This window comes from Varanus komodoensis, unplaced genomic scaffold, assembly GCF_004798865.1.
Source record: "Varanus komodoensis strain SLA01 unplaced genomic scaffold, ASM479886v1 scaffold19, whole genome shotgun sequence".
In the NCBI taxonomy this organism is placed as follows: domain Eukaryota; kingdom Metazoa; phylum Chordata; class Lepidosauria; order Squamata; family Varanidae; genus Varanus; species Varanus komodoensis.
The window spans coordinates 5,335,671-5,360,802 of NW_025335550.1; the positions used below are offsets into that span (position 1 = coordinate 5,335,671).

At 41.4% G+C, this 25,132-nt stretch overlaps 1 protein-coding gene across 5 annotated transcripts; it reads right to left on the reverse strand.

Moving 5' to 3' along the window:
* Positions 1-639: 639 nt before the first annotated feature.
* LOC123022197 (nuclear receptor coactivator 5-like) lies at positions 640-25,042 on the reverse strand. 5 transcript variants are annotated; one of them, XR_006414492.1, is made up of 12 exons: positions 24,847-24,985; positions 23,050-23,116; positions 17,214-17,246; positions 16,537-16,617; positions 14,555-14,637; positions 14,205-14,331; positions 10,311-10,510; positions 9,399-9,674; positions 8,170-8,388; positions 6,975-7,112; positions 3,855-3,995; positions 640-917 (listed from the first exon to the last, which is right to left on the reverse strand). XR_006414492.1 is itself a non-coding variant. In XM_044427725.1 (11 exons), the coding sequence occupies exons 2-11, from the start codon at positions 23,106-23,108 to the stop codon at positions 829-831; spliced, it is 1,305 nt and encodes a 434-aa protein (XP_044283660.1). In that variant the 5' UTR covers positions 23,109-23,116; positions 24,951-25,042; the 3' UTR covers positions 640-828. The 5 variants fall into 5 exon arrangements, 4 of the variants coding, with proteins under 4 accessions (XP_044283660.1, XP_044283659.1, XP_044283663.1 ...); XM_044427725.1 differs by lacking the exon at positions 3,855-3,995 and having other exon boundaries at positions 24,951-25,042; XM_044427724.1 differs by lacking the exon at positions 3,855-3,995.
* Between the last annotated feature and the right edge of the window lie 90 nt (positions 25,043-25,132).

Below are 25,132 nucleotides of genomic sequence, written 5' to 3' on the forward strand. Positions count from 1 at the left end.
TTTTTTAAGTCTAGTAAAGCAGATTTTTTTAAAAATTAAGATAGCTGTAACCCACCTCCACAACCACCTTCTGTTCAGAGGTAGTCTATAAATAGTGAGTGTTTAAACTAACTACTCAACTTGAGACATCTGATTATTTAAATCAATCCAATCCAATTATTTAAATCAATCCTTAAGATCACATACTAACATCACGTGATGGTTGCTAGTACAGAGGCATTACATTTGCTCACTCCTGTTACTTTGACAAATTGAAGGAAAACAGCATCTTTTTTCCAGGTTAGGGATGCCCTCTTCTGGTGAAAGGCAAATTTCCAAGCAAGCAGAGAAATACCAGATGCTGAAAACTTACCTTCAGGGTGATTAATCTTCAAGGCAAATATTTTTATGAGCTACAGCTCCTCCATGAAACAACCAAACTTCCCACTGAATGTTTATGCAGAACATGTCAGAGCTACATTCGATACAATGGGAGTTGTGAAACCAGAAGGTTTTTTTTTAATGGAGAAAAGCTAAGATTAACATTTTGTTGATCGAAATTTCACAAGAGGGAAAAAATAAATTGAATCCTTCTACTGTTAGCACACTTACTGTTAAATTCATATTTGTTATACCAAAGAATAGTCGCATAGTCCAACTCATAGGGTGTTCTGCAGTTTTATTTAAATAGGAGGAACAATGTGGATCGCATCTTCAGATACCAGCAATTGTGATAATCACCTGTAAAAGCATGTCAGATACCTACAAGCCAGGTGTCAAATTGCTATCTGGCTAAATATGTGAGAGGGAGAACCACGGAAACCAGGCACAAAATCAGTTACATTTGCTTCACACCACCCTATAGCAACAGACACCTCTTCTAGGAGGTATATTTTGCTTCATTTTCATATTTGTAGCCACCATTACTGGAGAAACATCTGAAAGAATCAGAAAGGGTGTATCATTAACAATCCTGTTTAAAAAGCAGCCAGGTGGTAACCTTAATGGCAAGCAGTATGTCTTCACCTACCTGTGTGCTTCCTGTCCGGCTGCTGTTCAGCTAGCATGTGCTGGACTTGGGTGGGACTTTGGTCTGATTCAGAATGGCTGCTTTTATGAATGGGGATTTAAGAAACCAGTTCTGGGACCAACTACAAGCTATGGATTAAAATGAACTGCTTCTCATTCTATACGGTGAAAAGGTTATACAAGTTGAGGAGAAATCCAAAAGTGGGGTTTTTAGGTACCAAGGAGAATCCATTTTTGACATTTCCAAATTGCTTTTCTATCTAAGATGCCAAAGGTATGTTAAAAATTGCACTGATGCAATGTGAGTGTTTTCACCATACTGCTCTCTGGCAAAAAGCGTCTTGTATTTATCTATCTTTATATCCTGATTCTATGATTATTGCTGTCAACTGCCTAGAGAGCTTTGGCTATGGGCAGTATAAAAATGTAATAATAATAATAATAATTATTATTATTATTATTATTGTTGTTGTTTAAAGGCCATCCAGTAGCACTGTGCTCTCTGAACAAAACATAATTGTGCTTTGTTTCCTTCATCTGTAACTTGCAGATGGCATCCTAACCTAAAAGTTTCAAGGAATATGTTAAGGACCAGGAGATATTTCATAGTCCACTAAAATACCAACATGCATAAAAAGTGATGGAAAACTTAGAAGAGAGGTATGGAAGACAAAATTCACATTTCGAGCATTAGTCATTTAAAGTATAAGTGCATCAGAAAGACTGGGTTTCATAATTCAGGTGTATCTTGAGGTTAGATAGTACCATATAAAAAGAATTCAAATGCATTTTTGCAAAAAAGGGAAGTTTTTACATGTTTTATTAAGTACATTTATTAAACAATTGTGTTAGAATTCAGCTGTTACATATAAAAGGACTATTCTAGAGACAGTTATATTTTCACAAATGTACTGAACACACATTGGTACTATGCTGTGCTTGTAACATTTCTACAGAAGTTAGTAAGATTGTTTTAGAGTGAAGTTGCTGTGGCCTTTGGCTAGAAAGTTTAAGGTGTCTCAATATAGGAAGGGGCCTTTAATTAGCCAATTTAAACCTCAGGATTATGCTTTGGATAATGTATGCTAGAAAAGCAACCTTTCGAGTTCAACGTTTTTTTTCAATGTAACAGCCTTGTTTTATTATAAACTGCCTTGTATAAGGGCAACATGGTGATAAAATTGCCTGGGTGGTTCTAAACTGATGAAAGATGATGCATAAAGCACACCTGGGAGTGCTTTTTCCTAATACAATTAAAATATTTTCTAGGATTTCTACCCTGGTGGTCACCATCTACTTCTCACTAAAAGCTAATGGATGAAGAACCTTTGTTAACACTTGGATGTTTTCCAATTTCGTTTGCTTAACAGGCTGCTGCAAATATTTTTTAACTGCCACCGTATGTTCATTTTCAGGAGTCTCTTAGCAAAAGGGGCTGATTTGGAGGCTGAAAGCCTGCAACTGGCACACAGCAAGCAACCTGGTGTCCTACAGATGGCTTGCATTACAACTCCCAGCATAGCCAATGTTTAGGGATGTAGCCCTGAAAATGGGAAACACATCAAGCTGCCAGTCCCAGGTATATGGGCCAGTATACCCTGAATGTATCAACATTCCTTGCACTACCCAGATTGCGTTCACACACAGCTCCAACCAATGACACGCCAAATCAGGGTTTCTTTACTATGGGCACAGAAACACCTGGTGATGAAATTCTGTGATTTGGCAAGAATCTTGGCACAGTGCGGAGACCTCCAGATGCACCCTCCTTCTAAAAAAAAGGCAGCCAATAAAGGACTTGAGTATGCTGACAAAACAAAAGCTTCCACAACGTCACATTTTGTTGCAGTTCTGCTTGTGATATTTGGAGAGAGGGATTTTCTCCCATCTGATTACGCTGCCTCGTCCAACTCACAACTTCAGTCATGTTGCCTATCGCATGTGTGGGGGTTTTCCTACACCAAGAGAGACCCTGGGAGTGTTTATTCTTGCCAAATGCAAAGGTTCAAAGTAAAACTTGAATTGCTTACATCAACCTGCTTTAATGAGTTTAGGGCACAATCCTATAAAACTTCAGAAAAAAATCTTCAACAGCCAACACACTGGATGGAGAATGCTTGGAGGTGCGGGACTTTTTCCCCTATTTTGGCATGCACAGGATTGTGCCCTTAGGACTTGGGGGCTTCATCAAATAACCTCTGCTTTGAAATAAAAATGCAGAATATGCTATTTAAATGATAATCATTTGGCCCAACATGTTATCAATGGTGGTAGGGATCAGGAAAAGCAAGGGCAATTAGATTATGTTTCTTCCTCAAGCACTGGAGGACAATGTTCATGCCTGTGCTACAAATTAAATTGTGGCTGTATTCAAGACATGGCTGAAGAAGTGCGTAGCTGACATATGTTTGTAAAGCAACCATTCCATCACCTTTCTGCATTTTATAAATGTCACAACGGAAGCCACAAAACACAATCCATATTGATTTTCTGAGTGAAGTACAAGGGTACTTCAGTTTGGTGTAGATCAGAGCCGTTAGCCAAGAGGCTAGCAAGATATGCCCAGTAAGAAAGAGTCCATGTCCTCCTGCTAAGGAAGACATTTCGTACTGGAAAAATACAAACTGGCTAACTAAGTGGCGCTTCAGCCACAAAGAAATCAAATAAACTGGAAATAATTATTTTGGAACTCTTTTGGTTTTAAACATATTAATATTGGGAACCTACTATATGGACCTTTCCACAAATACCTATTCTCATTCTTTCACTCAAGTGAAAAAGAATGTTCTCAGGAATGTGTACAACAGAAAGTAATAAGCCTTTTGTCCTGTGTACTAACAACATACATGTGTCAAGCACCGCTGACTTGGAAAAGGGCTGTTGCCATCAGGGATTACAGTTTAGTCCAATATTAATCCAGGTGTCCAGTCAAGCCAGGAACTTTGGCTTGGGTACCCAATGGTGTTGTGCTGATCTTGCCTGGGCAGCTGCAAAAGGAAGAAAAGAAGCACTGCAAGACTGCCGACATGTCACCTTTCCGAACAACAGTTTGTCAGAGTGCGAATTAGCCTTCCTTAGGAAACAGGGCAATTAAGACACAGCCCTTGGTCTGGTCCGAAAGAGAGAGCAGAAAAAAGCATTTCTTTATTTCAGTTCTAATCAGTTATAAATGGCGGCCAGAGCAGGGCAACTTTCCACTTCCGGCATATACCTTTTTTTAATTACAGCAAGCTTCCCCCACCATGGTGCCTTCTACAAGTGCTGGACTGAAGCTCCCAGCTTGCCTCCATAGTTTGCTGGGGCATGGTAGGACTTGTAGCCTGCAGAGTACCGCGCTGGGGAACAGTGGCCTCCTTTCACCACCAGAATCCTAAGGGCATTTGGAACTCAATAAGCTCTCCCCCTCTATCCTTTTAATCATCAGGGATAGAAAAAGTACACAGAGCTATAGTTCAGTCACACTTGGGAAGCCTGATTTATGAAGACACAATTTGCCAAGCATGGTCTTAACTCTAAACAATTTATTCCAAAGGTCGTTTTTGACCTTCCATGGAATTTTGAATGGAATTCTTGGGAAATAGGGAAGAAGATGCTCCAAAATCAGCCATTTCCTCAGCTTTTGAACTTCTCACACTGCTCAGATATATTTCCAAGAACTTGGCAGACACAAAGGCTACAGACACAGATAAAGGCCTGGCCCTGGCCCACATTCAGAGGACTGTAAAGCTCAATTCTCTCCCTTACATGATATGAAACATTAGCTGCTAGTAGTGCCATTTAAAGACATATTCATGGAAACAGCACTGGCTCCTGTCTTTGTTCAGAACTGAAATCCATCTCAGGTCAGTATTACTAACAAGCACCTGAAATGCAGAGCTTTGTATTAGTTTTGGAGTCAGGAAATTACACAGAAGGTTGAGAAATACGTATCATGCCATGCCAGGAAACTACAAGCTAGCTAAAAAGAGCAGCCACCACAATTGTGCTAATTTGAAACTCGTTATTTGATTAATCTTGCGCCAAACTCATGATCACTGGAAACAATGTCTAAATTTTGCACATTTCGTTTGTTGGTTTGGCTCTCTCTGAACCTCGAGCAAATTCTATGCTAATTTCTCAGTGAGAACAAGTCTTCATCCTGGAAAGTCAAGAACTCTAGCCCAAGATTTCTACCCTAGTAAAGGAAGTGCTCATGAAAGGGAAATAGCTTTCGACTTTGATAATGGTATAGAATTTGGATATAGGTTTAGAAAAAGGAAACAAAATCATGTAACACCCTCTAAAGATATGTCACAAATCATCACACTTGGAGTTGCTAAAATGGAACACATTTCTTAGTTTCTTTCCAATGACACATCTTGCATAACCAAGAATACCCTTAACTCATCTCCCAATATTTACAAATGAAAAATTTAGTTACCTATTCCTGGTGCAGTTGCTCCAATATTACAGTTCTATATTACATGGAATGTGGACTGACTCACTCATAATGCCACCATATTTTATAATCCTGATTTGGACGGCAAGTCCTAACCCCAGTTTTGTTTGGATGGGATGGCAAAACATTGCACTAAAGAGGAAATAACTAATTGAATCAAACAGATGAAGGGATGAGGGATGCGCGATAGGAAGTCTCCTTCACATAGTACAAAACATGATTTAGTGGTGTATCTGAATCAACCCTATGTGACGAAATATTATTAAATGCTTTAACTTTTAATATTTGGAGAAGAAAAATTAAGTGAGTCCTCCTGAAATGGTTCTAAAGTCAACATTTTATACTTTTACATTGCTTTAATAGCAAGCATGAAAACAGAACCATACTATTTCATAAGAGAAACACTAGAAACTAGTGCAGCTGAAAATGACCTCAGTTTACCCACATGTTTTGAGCATACTGGTCTTTATCAAGCCTGTTTTGCCAGCCATTTCATAAGGAACAGCCTCTCTTTGTCAATTTGACAAAGAAGAAAAACAAAGAAAAACATGTTCGATCAAGTTGGATAAGGTTTTAAGAATAAATCAATATTCTATGGTACCTGTGGAGGTTTTCCTTGTTTATTCTGACTTCTATTTTAGTATAAAAATAATCTGTCTTCTTCAAGGCAACTTAAGCAAAAACATATGGAGTTTCACATCCTACTAAAAGCAAGTACACATTTAAACTTGCTGTGGATAAGATAAAGTTTTGCTACCTAAACAACAAACCTGCCAAGAAGGAAAGAGAACCTGGGGTCTCCCTTGATACCATAAATAGAAACAGATGGTACTCAGGAGCTGCAACTATTTTTGAAGATGCGTGCAGTGATAGAATATCCTGCAGTGAATGTGCTGCTAAAGTAAGAATCCTGACGAAGGAGAGTTCTTATTTCCTTAGGAAACTCAGCCACAGGAGAGTCAAGCAAGTTTAAAACAAGACCCTGAGTCACTTGCCATGGCTTATTATAAATGCTGCTTCAGTTTACATGTCGATTAGGAGTCCGTGCTGAAACAACATGGCAGTAGGCCTGCACAAGCCGGGCCCTGTCCCATGCAGGCAGCTTCCCTGCATGACGGGGGACACTGCTAAAAATAGCTGCTCACAAGTAGCCTAACATGCAAGCGGGGAAACTGGACCGTGCTCAGTGTTCTTCTCTGCTGCATTCCCACGTGCCACATGCCATGTGGTTCAGAACTGAGTTCTCAAAATTCTGAACTGCAAGGGAAGCCGATCCATAAAGAGCAGGCTCCCCACTACAGACCTTCCCCCAGCTTGGCCCCACTGTGAGGAGAGCGATGGTGGAAAAGGGCCTTGTTTGTCCTATTCCCACAGCTTGAAGCAAGTGAGGGAGGACACCCAGATAGGGGGGAAGCTCTGCTGCAGCAGCTGCCCACCCAGCAGACAGACTGAACAGTGCTGGGAAGGACCTGTGCTCCAAGCTGCCTTCATCCCTGCACATGGAACGCCAAACCGACTCAGTTCTCACCTGGTGTTGGCAGCAGGCCAGGCCTGCCACTAAGCAAAGGTCGCTTTGCAGGCAGGTGTGGAGAAGGCGACAGGAGGATGGGTCTCTTAGTTGACTTTATTAGGAGAGGTGGAGGTTTGCCCTTTGGACCAGCCAATGCTGTTTTGGGGGAAAAGTATATGTTACGCCTGCTTTTTCCTCTTCTAAACATCTGGAGCTTTTTATATGCTCAAGGAAATACACATTACAATATAAAATTATCCAAGTCCAATCAAATGAGTTAAAATACACCAATAAACAATAACCACTTAAATTGTCTTTTAGCAAAATGACAAATCAGCTTAAGGCCAGTTAGTACCATTCTGGACCAGCCTAATTCTCCAACCACTTTTAAAAAGCAGTTCCACAGAGGACACATAACAATAGCCCAAATTAAATGGAACAATGCTCTACAGCGGATCTGACATTTCTAAGAATAGGCGCAGTTTAGCCAGGTCATAGCTGCACATTTACAGGACTGCATAAAATACATATGTGCATCGTAATATGGGTGAAACTAATTTTCATGTTATGTTTTATGCAAGAAGTACTGGAACTGCCATAAAACAGTGCCCCCAAGTGCCAGCCCAGCCAGGTGGTGCAGGAAACCAGTGGACATCAACATCTGTGGGAGAGTCCAACAGAACCAATAGGGACAAATTCCCATGTGCGGTTCACGGCACAGACTGTCTACGAAGGTTACCAAAGCAGTCTCTCTTCTACAACCAGGCCTGAAGCCAGATTGAAATGGGTCTCAGTTGTTCATGTATTACATTTATATCCTGCTTGTTTTCCTGCAAGGAACCCAAAGTGGCTTATATGACCCCACTCCTCTCCATTTCTTATCCTCACAACCCCCACTTCCACCCTGTGAGGTTACACTGAAAGTCAGTGACTGGCCCAAGTCATCCAGTGGGCATCAGGGCCAACTCGAACGCCCATCTCCCAAGTCCTCGTCCAACATTCTAACCACAACGTCACGCCCGTGTTGCTGTTCCCACTGACATGGGACATAGTATGTTTAGCGGACCAATCAGTTGCAATGCTTGTTAACGTGGTGCTCTGGCTAACCTCGGCTATAACCAGGGCCCATATCCACAGATTTCTTTCGCTTGCTTCAAAGTAAATCTTTTGTTGGGCTATTTGTTTCTTTTAACGGTATTACTGTTTCACTTACCTGGTGTTGGAAGGAGGCGCCCCAGTGGTCTTTCACCCAACAAGGCTGGCTTAGTCGAAGGCAGAGACTGGCCTAGTACAGGGTTTCGGCCAGGGGTGGGGAGCAGAGGTGGCGGTTTGCTTAGGGTCTGGGGCAGAGCACTTGTACTTGGTCTGACGCTTGCTGGGTACACATTGTCTTCAACTGCGGTAGCTAAAGCATTCGTTTCTGCAACAAAGCCTGGTTTAGGAGAACCAAGAGTTAGCAAGTTATACACAGTGATTAGCAACCAGTATTACTAGCAAAAACTGCTGTTGTGCTGCTTACTTATGGGAATAGTGCATTCACTTTACACACCTGTTCCTTTGCGCAGGCAAATACACAGGATTTAAAAAATGGTAACTGGAATTAGACTTAAAGAAGCTGTAGCTTTTTAAAAAAAGTAGTCATCTTCTAAGCATTTTAGTTTGTAGAGTATAATCAAGTGCTGATGGTCTGCCATTGCTTTTGTGGGTGTAATGATTTCCTAGACATCTAATTTTTGTTTTACATATAATGACTTTTGCTAGGAGAAACATGACTGTTACCAGGGGATGGGGAGCAGGATGAAGTAGGAGGCAGCTCTTGAGGACATTTGGATGCACCAAGTTCTTCTCACAACTAGACTGTGGAATTAGGCTCTTCAAGAGAGAGCTTCCTGCCCCGGTTTTGCAAGCCACTGCTGTATAGGAAGTGCTACTGCTTCTTCCATCTGCAGGCACCTGCCATTCATCATTAAAAGCAACTTAGCAAAAAGTAAACTATTTTCCCACATTGTGGTATGAATGATTTCCCTTTTTATACAGCAACAAGAATATACTTTGAAGGCATACAGAAAGGGATACTGAGTAAAAATAAAGACCCACTGTCTTGCATGCAAGGTAGTATTATGTACATACGGCTGTAGTTTCCATTTTAACCACCACCACACGCCCAGGTAAGAGGTACTGGAAATATTACCAATGAAATCCATATTGTAAAACTAAGAAAATGGGGCCCTTTTTGTCCACAAAAGCCAAACGTTTAGCTACTTTTTGGAAATGTTTGCATTCATCGATGAAGAAAGATTTTACAAATTCGGGGTGGGGTGGGGTTAACCTTTATGTTTTGGATTTTGTCATTTTTAATAGAGTGTGTACCCAAGACCTAGTATTGAAATAGTGCGATTTAGAAGGATAATCTTGGGGGACAGTTGGGGAAATCAGGAATACCTTCAAGCTTATTTCTCCTGGTCTTCAGGTAGTCACTTACTGAGTTCAATTCTTCCACATACAAATGTTTTCCCTCACTTAACAGAAAGAGGAGGTGTCTAATGCCTAGAGGCACATGGTAACTCTCATAGAGCTCCCGTTCTAGGTAGTCATCCGCCAGATCAGCTGCTTTGTGTGAAATCTCTGTGCGTTCCTGTTGTTCACGCTCAGCAATAATTTTCTCAAACTCCTTAGCTATCAGAGCCAATGCATCCTCCATGGGCATATTACGGTGTACTATGGAGAAGAGAGATACCTTGCATTTTAAAAAGTTACATCAAAGCCAAACCAGACAGAAAAGCGCTGTGTTTTTGCACCACTAAGACTCTGAAGTTAAAAGCCAATTCAATGTTAATATATTTCAGCTTTTAACTGGAAATTATATGTTCATGAATCAACAAATACGTTCCATTCTTTTAAGTGTGACGTGTGTTTCTGAAAAGGTCTGATTCGTGTGCTCAGAAACGATAAATTAATTTCATGCTTGGAGCAATTTTATGAAACCATTCCTGAATAAAGGAAAGGTATTAAGAAATTAAGTGTTTGAAGTTGTATTTCTTTAAGCTGGTAAAAACATTCAGTAGAATGATCTACTTTATTGCCTCTGATAGAAGGGGAATGTTCAGACTAGTAAGTTAAAAACAGTAGGAAATAAAGTCTGCTCAGTGTGGAATTGGTGTAAGAGTGTATGTTTTTTTAAAATTTCAAACATTATTTAATGGTTTGTTGTTCGGTACATTCAGCAATGAAGGGGTGTTAATTCTTGGTTAGAAGTATTATTCTAAATCGTGACATGTTTTACTATTTTGTGTGTTGAAATGATCTAGATAGCATATTTTGAATGGGGACGTTTCTGAATGAAGCTAAACTTACTTTTGATAGTCTGATGAAGCATGATTACGGTGCAAGAGGAAAGTGCTACATTAGATGGTTCAACAAGAACACAAAATGGGGAACCATCATTTTTAACTTCTTGGAGGGCACGTGTAAGACCTGATTCAGAGGTAAGGTATATCATTTCCACCACAAGGCCATGATCCTGCAACCGATGGCCTATGGCTGTTGAATATTCCCTTGAAGGAAAAAGAAGAAGAAGCAGGTTATTGTACAAATAATTTAAAAGGTAGAGCCAGTGTTCTAGTTGTCGCCATGCTGTGTGTATGGAGGTGACTCAAGACTCCAAAGAAAGTTCTGTTTTTGAAATCCAGCCAATCCACTTGCAATAGCAAGAATGGCTGGGTCTAGTTTTAGAACTGCAATCTTAAGCATTAATGGGGCAGTCACTTGTGCAGAGGACAGCCTTGGCACGAGCAAACTGAGGGTGTATACAGGGCTGGGGTTAAAAGTGATCATTGAAAATTAAAGAGTCATACAACATATTATAAAAGTTACTCTAAGTGTATGTTTTTTAACTTTATCTCTCTCTCTCACCCACACACGCCCACACACATTCCCTTTGTCTCTCTTGACTGGTCTTCCCTAAGAGGAAACAGATTTCTCTACAAAACCAAACTGAAATGGTGACATTCTGGACTGGGCTAGCTGTGCCATCTTGCATGTATGGTGGCACACCCACCATTGACATGTGGTTAAGTTGCACTGGAACACAGAACAATTCTTGAGCAGCTTTCATTTTTAACGGCAACTTAAAAGGCAGCCTCAACTTGATACCAGTGTGAAACTGTATGGCATCTATGCACGGTTATTTTATTAACAGACGGCACATGTGATGTTGGATTCCTGCAGGAACCTTTGTTTTTGGATGTATGTGTATGTAAGCTTGTTTAGCACCAGGTGATGGATAGGAATATAATTTATAAGGAGTATCCAAATACACGAAAAGCAACCTCTAGAGTTCAACGTATTTTTTCAATATAACAGCCTTGTTTTAGTAGAAGCTGCCTTGTATAAGGGCAAACATTGCATTGATGATGCAATGATGATAACACTGCATTGGTGGTTCTAAACTGATGAAAGTTTTTTTTACTGGTCTGTGACCAAAATAAAGTCAGTCATTAATTCATTCAAGTTTGCTTCATACTCTAGGATTTTTAATATATTTTTGAAATTAAAAAATGTGTGAATGAGTAGTTAGGGAGGTAAGAATTATATTTCAAGGTAATTAAGCTAATGACTATTTTATTTGATCTGGGCTTCCATGGGAGGTGGTTGAAACCCCATTGGTGAAGATGTTCAAGGATAGGCTGGACAAGCACATGGTAGGCATGTCATGAGTGGAGCTGGCTAGAGCCAAGGGTCAGACCAGATGGGCCAGGAAACTCCTGATTTGCTGTTTCTATATTTATGGTACCACATATATTCTTCACCTTACACTGGGACATCTGATTTTTTTAATTATTGTGGAACTGTATCCACTGAATTATGCTCCTGATCTGAATCATTCCATGTTACCTAAGGGCATGAAGTCTTTTTCAGCAGCTCTTTTTTACCTCTGAGACAACAGGACAAGGACCAGCAAAGTGTATTTAGCCAGGTGGTGTCGAATGGCTTCCATCTGACTCAAGGAAACGATGTGGGATTTATCATGACTATCTGACCCTTTGTAGCAGTTTTAAAGAAATGTTGGTTGACTCATCTGGATCTTCAGTGAAAAGTATTACTGCAAAGCACAGTACACCCGTTTTGCATCCATGAATTTAAAACCTCTTGCCCCTGAAGTGCAACACAACTTATCTATGTTGAAATTGAATACAGAATGTAAGAATGTATTTAAAAACATGCATTAAGCTTCACCTGCCTCTGAAAGTATGAACACTTGAGCAAAATATTTTATAACATTTGAACAAGCATTTTACTGAGTTACTTTGAAATGACTCTTCCAGATTTAAAACTGGAGATGGTCATACAACCAGAAAGAGGAGCGGCCAAGTGGGCACATCTCAGAAGATTGGAGAAACCTGTCAAATATAAGGCTAAATGAGCAATACATCTAGCATTCCTAGTTCTAAATGAACTCCCAAGATTAGACTAATGTCAAGAGCAAATGGATGAAAGACAGAAATGTATGAAACACTTCCCTTTACCACTGGATGGGAAACTGGAAGAGATCGTGGAAATATTTCCCTAAGAATATAGACCTCATATATTGTTTTAGTAGTGTAATGGCCAGAGGAAGTTCAGAAAATGCTTAAAAACATATTCAGGTAAACTATCTATATTTTATGTGAATCAACAGCTTGAACTTTTTTTAGTGAAAACCTATGCCAAACTGTGGAACTTTAATGAGAGAGACTGCAATTGCTTTTATTACTACAAATGTGCCTTGACCCTATGTGAACAATCAAAAATATCCTAGGACGATGGCTTGAGGATGCCAATTAAGAAGCTCTGGTTAACACTGACAAAGAAGAGCGATGAGTCAGAGGAAACAACTTGATATGAAGAGCATGATTACACTATTGTGCTGTTCCCAAACTTTCATTTTTTTTTAACAAAGGCAGAGGCACCAAATCTATCTTGAACTGATTAATATCTTTGTACTAGATGATGCTCAAGAAAAATAACATACCAAAGTGCTATCTTGAGGTAAAACCAATTGAAGATGCTCATAAGTAGCTTTGTGTACAACATGAAAATACGTATTTTATTTCAAGCAGAGCACAAAAAATGAACTACTTTGGCAACATGCACAAATACTGCTTGCGGTGATGTTCCACCATTCAAAATCAGCATATTCAAACGCAATGTAGTTAGTGATGGTGGGACTACATTCATGGAATAACCTTACAAGCACCCCAATTGCTAACTTACAAATATCAATAGTTCTAAATATCTAGATTAGGCCTCTTAAACTGACATTATTTAGCTCTACCCAATTTATTCCAATGTTGACTTAAAGAAAGAAATATATCAAATGCTAACATTGCATGAACATCCAAGTTATCATCGGGCAAAGAGTGACCTTCTTAAGGAAACATTTTTAAATGCCCTAAAATAGCAATAATAGACATTTATGAAAATTAGCTCCTAAAAAGGAGATATGGCTTTTAGCTAATATTGTTTATTTCAGAGACTCATATAAATCAATGGAAATTGTAAAATGTTAAAAACAATTCTCGACATGGATACTGGAGAACTGGTTGATTCGCAAAGTCTGAAACTACTGCAATTGGATTTTAAAACATTCCTTTTTAAGAGACCTTCGTGTTAAGTAAATGAATAGCTGAGACCTTGCAAGACGTTCATAAGCTATCAGCAGCAGGACTGAGACCCAAACTGGACAGTAGTAAACCCACATTGTTAGAATGGCAGTTAGTCTTGTTCACTGTTTTACCGTGCGTGAGGGTAAGGTTAAAGGGGGCCAAGGTGAAGTGTGGGTGGTGCGTGTTATAGTCTCCTTCCACTAGCTACTTTTATCCCTTGTTCATCCATTCAGGTGGCTTTACTTAGGCATGCCTCGGTACCAAAAATGAATCATGCTACAAGAAAAGAACCTGGGAAGAAATATTCGAAGTGTGGCTCAGCCCTATACTAAATAAGCTTCAGTTTACACAGTCTATGATTGTGAGCAGCCCCACGACCACTATACATACCAATGAGGCATACGCACATTAAACACCTAAGGCCTGTTGCTCACATGTGGTATGGGCATCAACCATACATAACCATAATAGGTTTTGAACAAAATCCCTAAAAGCAGTAGCTGTATTTATTTGATGAAGGGGAGATTAAACATTATTATGTTCATTCAATACTCAGTTAAAATCTGCAAGTACATCCTTAAAATAAATAAAGAAAACAGCTTACGCTTGATCCTTGCTGATGGAAACAATGACACAATCTGAAGGTCTGTCTTTGTCATATTCTTTCTCTATCTGCTGGTAAAATTGCAGGTACAGCTTGTCCCGATGAACATCCTTGGTGTAGTCATCATCTAAAGAAACATCCAGACATAATGAAGTGGATTACTCTCTTTCTTGTCAAAGAAACAGCTTCAGTGTAAAAATGACAGTGCATTTCAGTGGCTCCCAAATGAAATATTTTTTCCTAAGCCAAGTAATAGGACTAAGAAGCACAATCCAGATGAGACCAATTCAGGGTGGAGGGGGGCAGGATGTGTACCACTTCTTAATTACATGCAAGGTAAGCCATCTTACCTTTTTGAGAATATTGGTATCTCTCATAGTTCTCTTCATTTCCTGTTGATGGATGATACTGTTGGCCAAAGAGTTCTTCAAAGCTATGCATGTAGCACACAAAAAACGAATCAGGCAAATTAAAACAGCTTTTTCTGCAAGTAGGGAAGTTTGAATCAGTAAAACTCAAGCTTGCCAAAATTCTCTGAATTCCCTCTTAAAGCTCATTCTGACTCAAGTCCATTTCCAATTGTTTTTTTTTGGGGGGGGGGTTGTTTCCACATAGAAATCCTTGCATATTTTTCCAAATGCATGCATCAATTGTGAGCATCTTTGAAATGTATGCATCCATCTCCAATTAATTAATGTGTAGTTGTCTTTTTTTTCAAACGTATACAATGTTTCACACACATTATTTAAATACATGCATGCCATTAAATACATTTGCTTCAGTCTGTGAATCACACTGCAAGCTTGGAAATGTAAAGACTACAACTGCAGATTTCTCCAAGTTCAGCTCAGAAGGTGCCAACTAGGTAAATCTTGATTAAAACTAAGCTGAAAAAAAAATCTCTTCATACATCCCTATTTAAGAGGAATTGCTACCATATATCAGCATACCGGCATGGGTAGGTAGGAGAGGACATCAATGCATAATCATTATTTTTGATAAAGCCCACTGCTGAATATCTATGGAAATGATGTCAACAAAAAAATGATAAATCTGGCTATAAGAGAAAGGTGTGGTAGGGTACGTGCTGGATTGGACTGTTAAGGAAAGCCTCTGGCTTTCAATTTGAAGCAGACATTACTTGTGTGAAAATATAAAATTAACATACAATCATATGGGAGTGTACATTGCTGGGTATCAGACACATGTTGATGCTTGTTTTCTTGTTTAACTGAATTTGTTTAGGAGATTTTGCCCACTGATCCTAGCCTCCACTTAATTTGCTTGGTGGCAAACGTTCTGCACTGAAAGCAAATCACTAAATAGAAAACAGAGATATAGGAACCTGCCTTCTAGCATGGCAGACCCATTGAGCTCAGTATAGCCTGCTCTACCTGGTGCTGGCTGCCTAGCATCTCAGAGTTCTGCATCACTTCCCACCTGATCCATCTCCAACTGGAGATATAAGGGACTGAACTTGGGATATTCTGCATGCAAGGCCTGTGCTTTCTCCACTGAGAACTCCAGGTTAGAGCAATTTCAGGTGTGCACTAACAGTATGAAAACTTGTATCATCTGAATAGTGTTAGGCACCATATAAAAAGGCTACAGCTTCTCCAGGAATCATGCTATCCCAAAAGCTATCCTTAGTTGTGAGTGTTACACAGGTTGCAAAGATGATGACAACAAAGTTGCGTGCGTGTGTCAGCGTGGGGTGGGGACGACCTGAGATCATCAATTATCTTCCAGCTGCATAAAACAGTTCTCGCATGAACATTTAGTTCAATCGATCATTACTGATCTTGAGCTCTGGGTAGTGTCAGGATATGCAGAGTAGTGTGGCTCTCCCTGGTAGCTTTTGGAAAGCAGGCAAGCTGGTTCACCTTGCAAGTACTTATAGGGCTTGTATCCAGTCTGCAGATGCTTGTAGGGATTAGAGCCACTGCAATCCTGGAAAACAGCTGGAAGCCACAGGAGAGACTATAAAAGGCTGCTCAGCCCTGCTAGTTTTGCCAAAGCAATTTGAGTCTTCATGGTCCTGAACTGGCATCTTGCAACAGATGTACCCTGCCTCTGGTTCTACCACACCTTTGCCAGATACCTGATCCTAGTTTGCGCCTGACTTTGCTGTTGGTCTGGTTCCACCATACCTTGTTGGCATCTGACCCTTTCCTGCTCCTGACTTTGTCCTTGGCATTGCATCTCACCAAGACTTCTATCTACTTTCACTGTCCCTGGTTCTGATGCTTCACTCACAGAATACCTGCTGCTTATATTCTAGAGCTGACAGCTAGTGGAAGTTCAAATAAGTACCAAGGAAAAGCCTTCCAACCTGTTTGCATCTTCATAGTCCTTTGAATAACCATCCGGAGGGGAGTAAGAGCTCTTCTGAAAGGATTTGTAAGGATTTATGCTGAAAGGAGCAAGAAATGCAAAGTAAGTATTATCAGACGAACCATTTGGTTGCAGTAGAAGCCTTTAAATTTATACTGATATGAAGAGGATGGCAAATTTCCTCCATGGAATCCTGAATCCTACTTCAGGCAGTACAGAATGGGGCTTGAAACTTTCTCTCACCCGGCAAAACATTGAAGGAGGATAACAGGGACAATGGCTCCTGCATCACTCAGTGATGATGAATCCTGCCAGTGCAAAGGACAAGATCTGTCGCTGTCCCTCTCTCAGTTCCATCAAGCTTCTTTGAGTGTTGGGGACAAAGGGACACACCACACACTTCAGTGGCCAAGCATATCCCTGACAGGAGCTCTTTACAGAAGTTGATACAGTGAACATAAGCATAAGAGGGTAATTTTCAAAAGAAAATCATATTAGTGTAACTTATGTGGACAAGGAAGGAGAATGCATTTTGGACGATGGTATCCTGAAAATGCATCCCCAAATGAAATAAAGGATCTTTCTTGTTTATTAACCAAGTATTTAAAAAAGCATTCTTACAAGTAAGTGTTCGCAGTTTTCGTTCTTAAAAAGCACATGTCATTGCTTACTTACTCCAGAAGTCTTGGAATCCACCCGGGTCTATGCCTGGAACCAAACCAAACCAAAACAAACCCAGTGTAAATGTTATACCACAAGTCACAGTTCTTATATCAATGCTATAATAAACAGGACAGATTTTTTCTGAACATACATATTTTATATAACCACAGCATGGAAAGAATAGAAAAGAAGCGCTATTTTTAATTTTTGTCTGCCTTTTGCATGTGCACTCTTATGACTATCAGAAATATGTAGTTTGCCTGATCATTTTCCTTGCTCGTTCCCACTGTCAGTGAGGACTGGGAGGTGGAATAAGTAAGATACGAGGAAAGTGAGGGGGCAAGACTGTATACAGCTGCTAAGGGTCAAATTAAAAGCACCGGGGGGGGGGGGGGGGTGGTAATGGCTGGTGCATCCAGAAGGGAGAGAGGCCACTTTTTCCCTTCAGGAAATATGATTCCCTGGTTAAACTGACACTTCTTAGTCCCCTCCATCTTTTCAACACTTCCCTGATTCTCCTATTCCAGAAAGGGAAGATACTCATCCCTTTTTGGAATGCTTACTGTGGGTCTCTCGACTGTCAAAAAGCAAATAATTTAAGCAAATATAATGTCTAAGTAGTAAATGCAGGGGAAATTTATGTACCGTTACAAAGAATCCTTCTCCATTTACTTTCCAGCCATTACATTCATATATTCCCCAGTCCAAAGAATTGTATAAAAATTATCAACTGGGTTTTTTTAACCCTTACCAAAGCAGCAGACTGGGATATGGCAAATGGGGTACTAGCAGTAGCTATATCCTGCAGATCTGGCCCCTTTTCGGTGGCGGAGGCAGGGGAGGTTTTCAAATGTCAGGGGCACAGAAGCGTGAAAAGTGGAGGCAGGTATCCAGTAGCTTCCATTTCCCGAGAAGTTGGAAAGTCAGGGGAATGCCAAAAAGGTGGAAGGGCACTAAGAAGTGTCAGGATCATGCTGTTAAGCAGGAGATACGGTATGCCCTCTCTGTGTGCACTTCCTTTTGCCTTTTTTCATGCTTCGCAATGGAAAACTCTGCCACTCTGTTGCCGTCCCTAGTAAGTCTGGACAAATTTGCTTATCTGCCTCACCCATTTCCATGTGCTTTACCCACTATACTTTGCCACTCCCTTCCACATGCACGGAACTGATGTGGCAAGACAGTGAGTCTACTTATGTATATGCTTGTGGGAGAATGATAGAAATAGGTCTTTAAACAATTATGAACATCTTTGTATAATTTTCTGGGGTGGATTTTTTAAAGGACTGGAGAATTTTGATCGTCATTCCAAAGTCTTGCTTGGGCATTGGTGGAGGAGCTGTCCCTGACAGTGCCAAGGGTGAAATGGTGAAGCGTAACTGCTTGCTAGCAGATCCCTACCACCCACAATGAAATTATTCTTCCAGGCCCAGAAGACATGGCAACCTACTGTAGATTGAAAAAGCCCTAAACAAGCCATAGGTTGTCAAGGTGATTTTCTGCCAAAAAACAACCTTTGCTGGGTGAAGCTGTCTGGATTTGAATGATACGACAAGCCTCCATGGCTAGACACCCTTTTGAGAGTTTCAGCTATCGGTGCAACACAAATGTGATAACTGAAATGAATAAACACAAAGAGAGGCAAAGGTAGAGCCAGCTATGTCTGACAGCTTTAATTGGGATTTTTAAAAAGCAAATTGTGCTGTATTAAATACAGTGAAAGAATAAGAAGTTAAGAAATGACAATTAAGGAATTTCAAGATGCTATTCATAGCAATGAATTCTCATGCAGTTCCCCCAAACCAAATATATTGAAGTACTTTTAATTCTAAGTATTATATAATCATATATGGGGAAGACACCAAGTCTCAGCAACTTTTCTTTCACTTTCCGGATGAGCCTAAAAATCTAGTTGCTCAGTATATTTTTGCTTAAGCTGCCAGGTATGGGTAGAGAAGCCTAACACAAACAGGCTGACAGATGTACAGTCAAGAAATGATCTGTCAAGTACCAGAGACAACATAAGGACAACAGCTGCTTAGTCTTGCTTCATTTACTGTTAACTATTTCTCAAGTACAGATAAAACATATTCAGTTCTGCTGATGAAGAAACAGTTTAACACTGAACATGAAAACCCGCATGTTGGACCCTTTTCAGATCTCAGGCTGAGGCCCCTCTTAACACACAAAGAATATACTACCCTGGGAGCTGAGGAGGGCCATGTGCATTTGTTTGTCCAGCACTTTAACAGTACTAAATAAAGCATTCAACTTCAACCTTTTAGGCTACGAAAAGTTTCTTGTTAAGTCCTCCTTGGTGCAAAAGTGCCCCACTGGGCCAGGCATTTAACATGCACTGGTTGGAGACAGAAGCAGGGATGGGGTGGGATCCCTCAGACCTACCAACACTGCCAAGGAATATGCTGCAATAACAGCAGCAATTTACGGAAGCCCAGCACAAGGCAAGTGTGTGTTTTTTTTTTTTCCTGGAAAAGGGTATACTTAAGAGGACTACTTATGAAGATCAGGATTCCTCACCAACACACCAGTTGCTAACAGCTAGCTGAGGATGCTACTTTTAGTTCCTAAAATAGAATGAAGGTTATTACCATTCTTCAGCAAAACCAATGCTGCTAGTGCTTCTCCTCTGCATCAAGAACTTGTCTCATCTGTCTCAAATATGTCTTACCAGAGAGTGAATCTAATGTTTAAAAACCCAACTGCTATGCCTTTCTCACTCAATAGGATAGCACAGTTGCAGGAGGCCTAAAATTATGCTGAGAATTCACAACCTCTCTGTGCAGTAGCTACATGGGAATCAGTCATGAAAACTGATCATGTCATGAAACTGATATTAGTGTGTCCCATTACTTTGTATTTCCCCATGTCACTGCAAGGCAACACGCGCTTTGCCGTCTAGCCAGAAACCACAAAACGTTGTCAATTTAAATGAGATTAAGATTAGGAAAGGGCTCTATAGCTCAGTAGAAGAACACATTCTATGCATTCAACAGTCCCAGTTTGGGGGGGAAATTCTGCCTTAACACCTGGAGACTGCTGTCAATCAGTGTAGACAGTCATGAACATGATGGACCAATGTTCTGACCTGCATGAAAAAGAAGCCTCCAACATTCTTAGCACTAAGTTGTTTGGGTGGTTAAAATTCCTAGTCAAACCTAAGCATGATATCAACATATTGAAAGGAGAATGCTGGATGAGGTGGGCCGTTAGTTTGATATAGCAGTTAACTCTTAAGATAAGTCCCTTTTACTTGACTGAGAGGTATTTTTACAATACATTTCATACGCGATTTGGCTAACATTTAAAATGCAGTCTGTAATAGGTCTCGGGTAGAGGAATACCTTTTTGTATATTCAAATAGGGACATTAACGGAACATAGAGTACTGAGCTGTCACATCAGGATGGTGTTAGCGCTACTCACTCCTCTTTTGCTTCACCTGCTTCTAACTCCACAAGCAAAGCAGGAAACGATAGCTGTGTGTTGTGTCGGAACCCAAAACAAGCCAGGTCACAATGAACTACAGCTTGTGGCTGACTTATGGAAACTGGATTGTTTGGAAGCAACAAATGTGGATCCTGGATTCAGATGCAACATGCTGTGAGTTTGCACACCATGACAACCCATTAGGGTAAATCACTGCAATGGGCTGTCCTGAAGTGTCAAGCGGTAACCATGAGTCTGGCAGATGTTTAAGCTCATTGCAGCTGCTTTGCTCTTCCTGTCACCTCCTCCCTTCTCACTCCTCCAGGCAGAATTCCAGAGGACACCAGGGTGAGGAATAGGGCTCCGTTCTTTGAGAGCCCAATTGTGAGCCAAGTCTGGCTCAGTGCAAGTGTCAAGCAATCTTTGCTGCACAGAGCTCACACCCTCCAGTGCAGCACAGAGGCTGGGGGGACACCTTCAAAGGCACAATGGAGGATGGAAGCAATCAGCTGGACTGTGGCACAGAAAACAGCCGTGTGGCTCAGCTGATTCCTCTGCTCCTGCCTGAGGAACTTTCTGAGCAAAGAAGGGTAAGCACAGCTTAGGCTGGGACATTCTGAGACTGAAAACCCCTGCCAACTCAGGTTCTCCCTTCCCAGCTCTCATTTCATTAGCTTTGTCTGGAGCACAAGTGAAAAGGGGGGCAAGCCCACCCCTCCCGGCCCCTTCCTGGGAGAAAGGTACTCCAGCAGGTGCTGGCTTAAGCAACCCAGAATGCACCAAAGTGCCTTTTTCCCAAGCAGCAGCAAAAGGGGGGCAGTGCTTGCCCCCGTCTTCATTCCTGCTCCAGAGGAGGATGCCCTGGTGGGCATGAGGTTAGAGAAGCCCAGCACACATCAGAGCACCTTTCCCCCAAGCAGGAGTGAGGGGAGCATTTGTCCCCTTCTTCCTGAAGCATGTTTTGCCAAAGGCGAAGGGTTCTTTTTGGATCCAGAAGCAATGAGCACACAGGTGGGTTAAAGTCTAATGATTTTATTCTAAAGCAGTCACAATAATGTAAACAAACATAACAACATGGAGTGGGGGGGGGGAGGAAATACAATACCAAGCAAGCTGGCTTTCCTCAATCAGCCATTGGGAGCCCCACTTCACGAATAGCAAGGAAAAAAAACCCCAATTTGACTGGTGTGCAACACCTTCCTCCCTTGGCTAGGTCTATACTCAAGCTCACCTTAGGCAGAGCCACAAGGCTTGTTTTTAAAAAATCCTAAATCTTAAGAGTGTTATGTGCTATAGAAAACTACATGCTAATCAAAACAGTTAATTGGCCACATCTGCTGTTCGCAGGCCTCATGATGATAAACTCCAGTTTTCTGCATTTCAAGGTCGTACCATCCTAATCAGCAAGTGGCTTAGAATAACACTCTTTTGCATGCCAGAGAGTCTCAACTGAGTTTTTTTTTGGGGGGGGGGGGGCTCTGTTTTTAAGGTAGGAATAGAAGGGCAATTGTGTCATACCACCCAATCTCCTTGATATACAATAGTCTTCCCGTGATTTTCCTCTACAAGGCAGCATTACTCAATTGATTCTTCATCCTGCCCCCCCCACCTACACCTGCAAGGTTTTCTCTCACAGATTGGTGGGAGGGGGAAAATCAGCTTAGAGGTGCTGCCCTGGTTGGGGGCATCGCTGCCCAGCAAATTCTCTCCCCTCCAGCTCATGTGAGAGGTTATGGACAACACAACAAACATTGTGGTAAGGAGAACCCCTAGAAGAGACTGCTGGGTCTTACTGTGGTTAGCAATCATGATAAGTCAGAATGGTCAATCTTCATGCATTTGGTCAGCATGACAAGCAACTATATATATATATATCACATCACTGGGTGCTTGTTATGTCATGCAAACCCAGTCAGTGTTTCCTCGCTTCTTCCCCTGTTCATAAGAGCAGGAAGCACAAGCATGCAATTCAGTGACATTAAGCCAAGATAAGCCATGAATCCTTGCTTATCATTATGGGAAAATGTGGGCATTAACACTAATAAATAGGGAATAAACAAAAAGTAGAAAACACATTAGAAAGTGAACAATTTATAAAAGGTTTACATTTGTGCTGGTATCTATGCATAAAATACTCAGTGACGTCAATGGGATTATCTCTTGTATTATTAAATGCAAACTTCAACCTATTTAGAAAATCACCAAAGCAGCATAGATTGTATTATTGTTAAATAAAATGATAATTACATTGGAAAAGAATGAAGTGCATTTTACTAACTCTCTAAAGTGGAACTATCTATAAAATGATGTGTTGTCAGCTTCCAGAATTATGAAAAATTTAACGAATCCCTTTTTTAAAGCCTGTAGAACATACATATAAAAAGAAAATTAAATTTTGTTTTTACCTCTTTTCCGGATCAGGCGTTTGTGCTTGGTTTGTGTTTACTTTGACCCATGAAGACATTTTAGTTTCTAAACAGAAAAAAAAAACCTCTATCATTTTCTTCAGAATGATGTTTTAAAAATATTCCCACAGTACATTATACCATCAAAGCTTATTTATTCCTGCATTCCCCTGTGGTTTACAACTTGCTTAACTTATTCAGAACAACCTTTCCCTCCCTGGGGAGTACCATTCCCTAAGTGAGATACTATGGGGGCAGGATGTGATCCTGTTATAAGTGGATGCGCAGCAGAGATGACTTTTTGGTCCCCTCTACCTCAATGGTTTATATATCCTATATGGACTCACACATTGCTTCCATGCCAACACAGTAGAAAAGTCACATACTTGTTCTCTTTCTCAGGGGAACATGTGCCTAGAAAAGCACACCATTTAATTACAGACTTCCCATTCAACATGATTATATATATTGTAGGAAAAAAACAGCACTGCAAATACAGATCAAGATAGTATGGAGAGGTTTTACTTAAGCCAAGGAGAACATGTAACAAAAGATCCGGTTAAGATACCTAGAAAGGGAAACCTACTCTTAAAAAAACTGAGTGAAGAATTTAGAAAGTCTATCATATGAAAGTGAAAATGACCTTTACAGCCTAAAAATGGCCCTCCTCTATAGATCTTCCCTAGTCCGAAAGCATGCCAATAGATTTAACCCCATAACCCTATATTCTCCTGTTTCAAAGACCCCCAAAATACCAGTTCTTCCTATTGGTGCTGCTCCAATAGGGCTGTTCTCTTGCTTGGGTTAGAGCTGCTGAAGCAAGGGAAAAAGAAGAAAGAGCAAGCAAAGGTGTTTCAAAAAGAAATCTTGGGAAGCAATACACTGCAAAAGGAGGGTTTTCTCCTCCATTGCCTCAATAGCTCTGGGACCTTTTGCTGGGATTTAAAGAGCATGGCTGGTTTTGTATTCACACAAACACACACAGCACTTAGAAAGGAAAAGGACCACCCATTCATCAGAAAAATACACAGCAGGCACAAGCTCTAGCCCCATGTGATCCTGGCAGCAAAATTCCCATTACATCTTACTCTGTATTTCAAGAGAGAGAAATACCAAGAATTGCAGCATTCATTCTTCACTCACACAGGCTAATCCAGAATACTAAGTCCTTCTCTTCGAATTCAACTCTCCCCCAACATGGCCCATGGCCTAAAAATCCCATTCTAGTCTGGGGGTTTATGGCTATGGCACTAAAACTGATATATTACACACGATACAAGCCCTAGGCTTGCACACAACTTGCATTAAAAAAAAAGAATTCAGCAAAGAATAAAACAGTGCAGAGCAGGTCAGAAATTGCTGTGTATTTGAATACCTGCTGTTGCAGTTCCTCTTTACGTAGATATATATATACACAAACACCCACATCTCCACGCTATATATAGGCACAAAGCGCATATATATTCATAAGCATCCAGTGGGGCCTAGCGGGGCAGGGCGTCGCGAAGCTCCCCGGGTGGCCCGGGCCGGTCATCCTCGCAGCCTGCCCTACCTCACCGGGCTGTTCTGAGGGTAACATGGGACGGCAGGAAAGCAGCAGGAAGGCAGCCCCGAGCTCCTGGCGGAGGCCTCGGGATAAGCCTCGTCATACCCCCGATCGAAGCAACCGGGGACACGGATTTCCCCCTGCGAAACAGACACTGCCCCGACCTCGGCTCCGAGACCCCTGTCCTCGCCCCCGCTCAGACTCGCCGCTCTTCGGCGCCACCGCCCGCGAGAAGCCGGGCCCCGACTCACCCACGCGGAGCTTCCAGGGCCCTTCCCTCGCTGCCCCGAAGCCGCGGCCTCTGCCCCGTCCCTTCCCGTCCCCTCTGCCCGAGGCGCGCCTGCCCGGAGCCTACCGCGGCAGAACGACGACAACGACGGCAGTAGCAGCGGCGGCGGGGTGAGTTGAAGCCCGACACGCTACCGCCCATCCCCAACTCCTCCTCTTCCGCGGGAGGGCGGCCCGGAACATCCCACGGGCCGGCCGGGCGGTGCCTCGCACAGCGCCCCCAACGCGCGGGCCGAGCGCGGCCGGAGG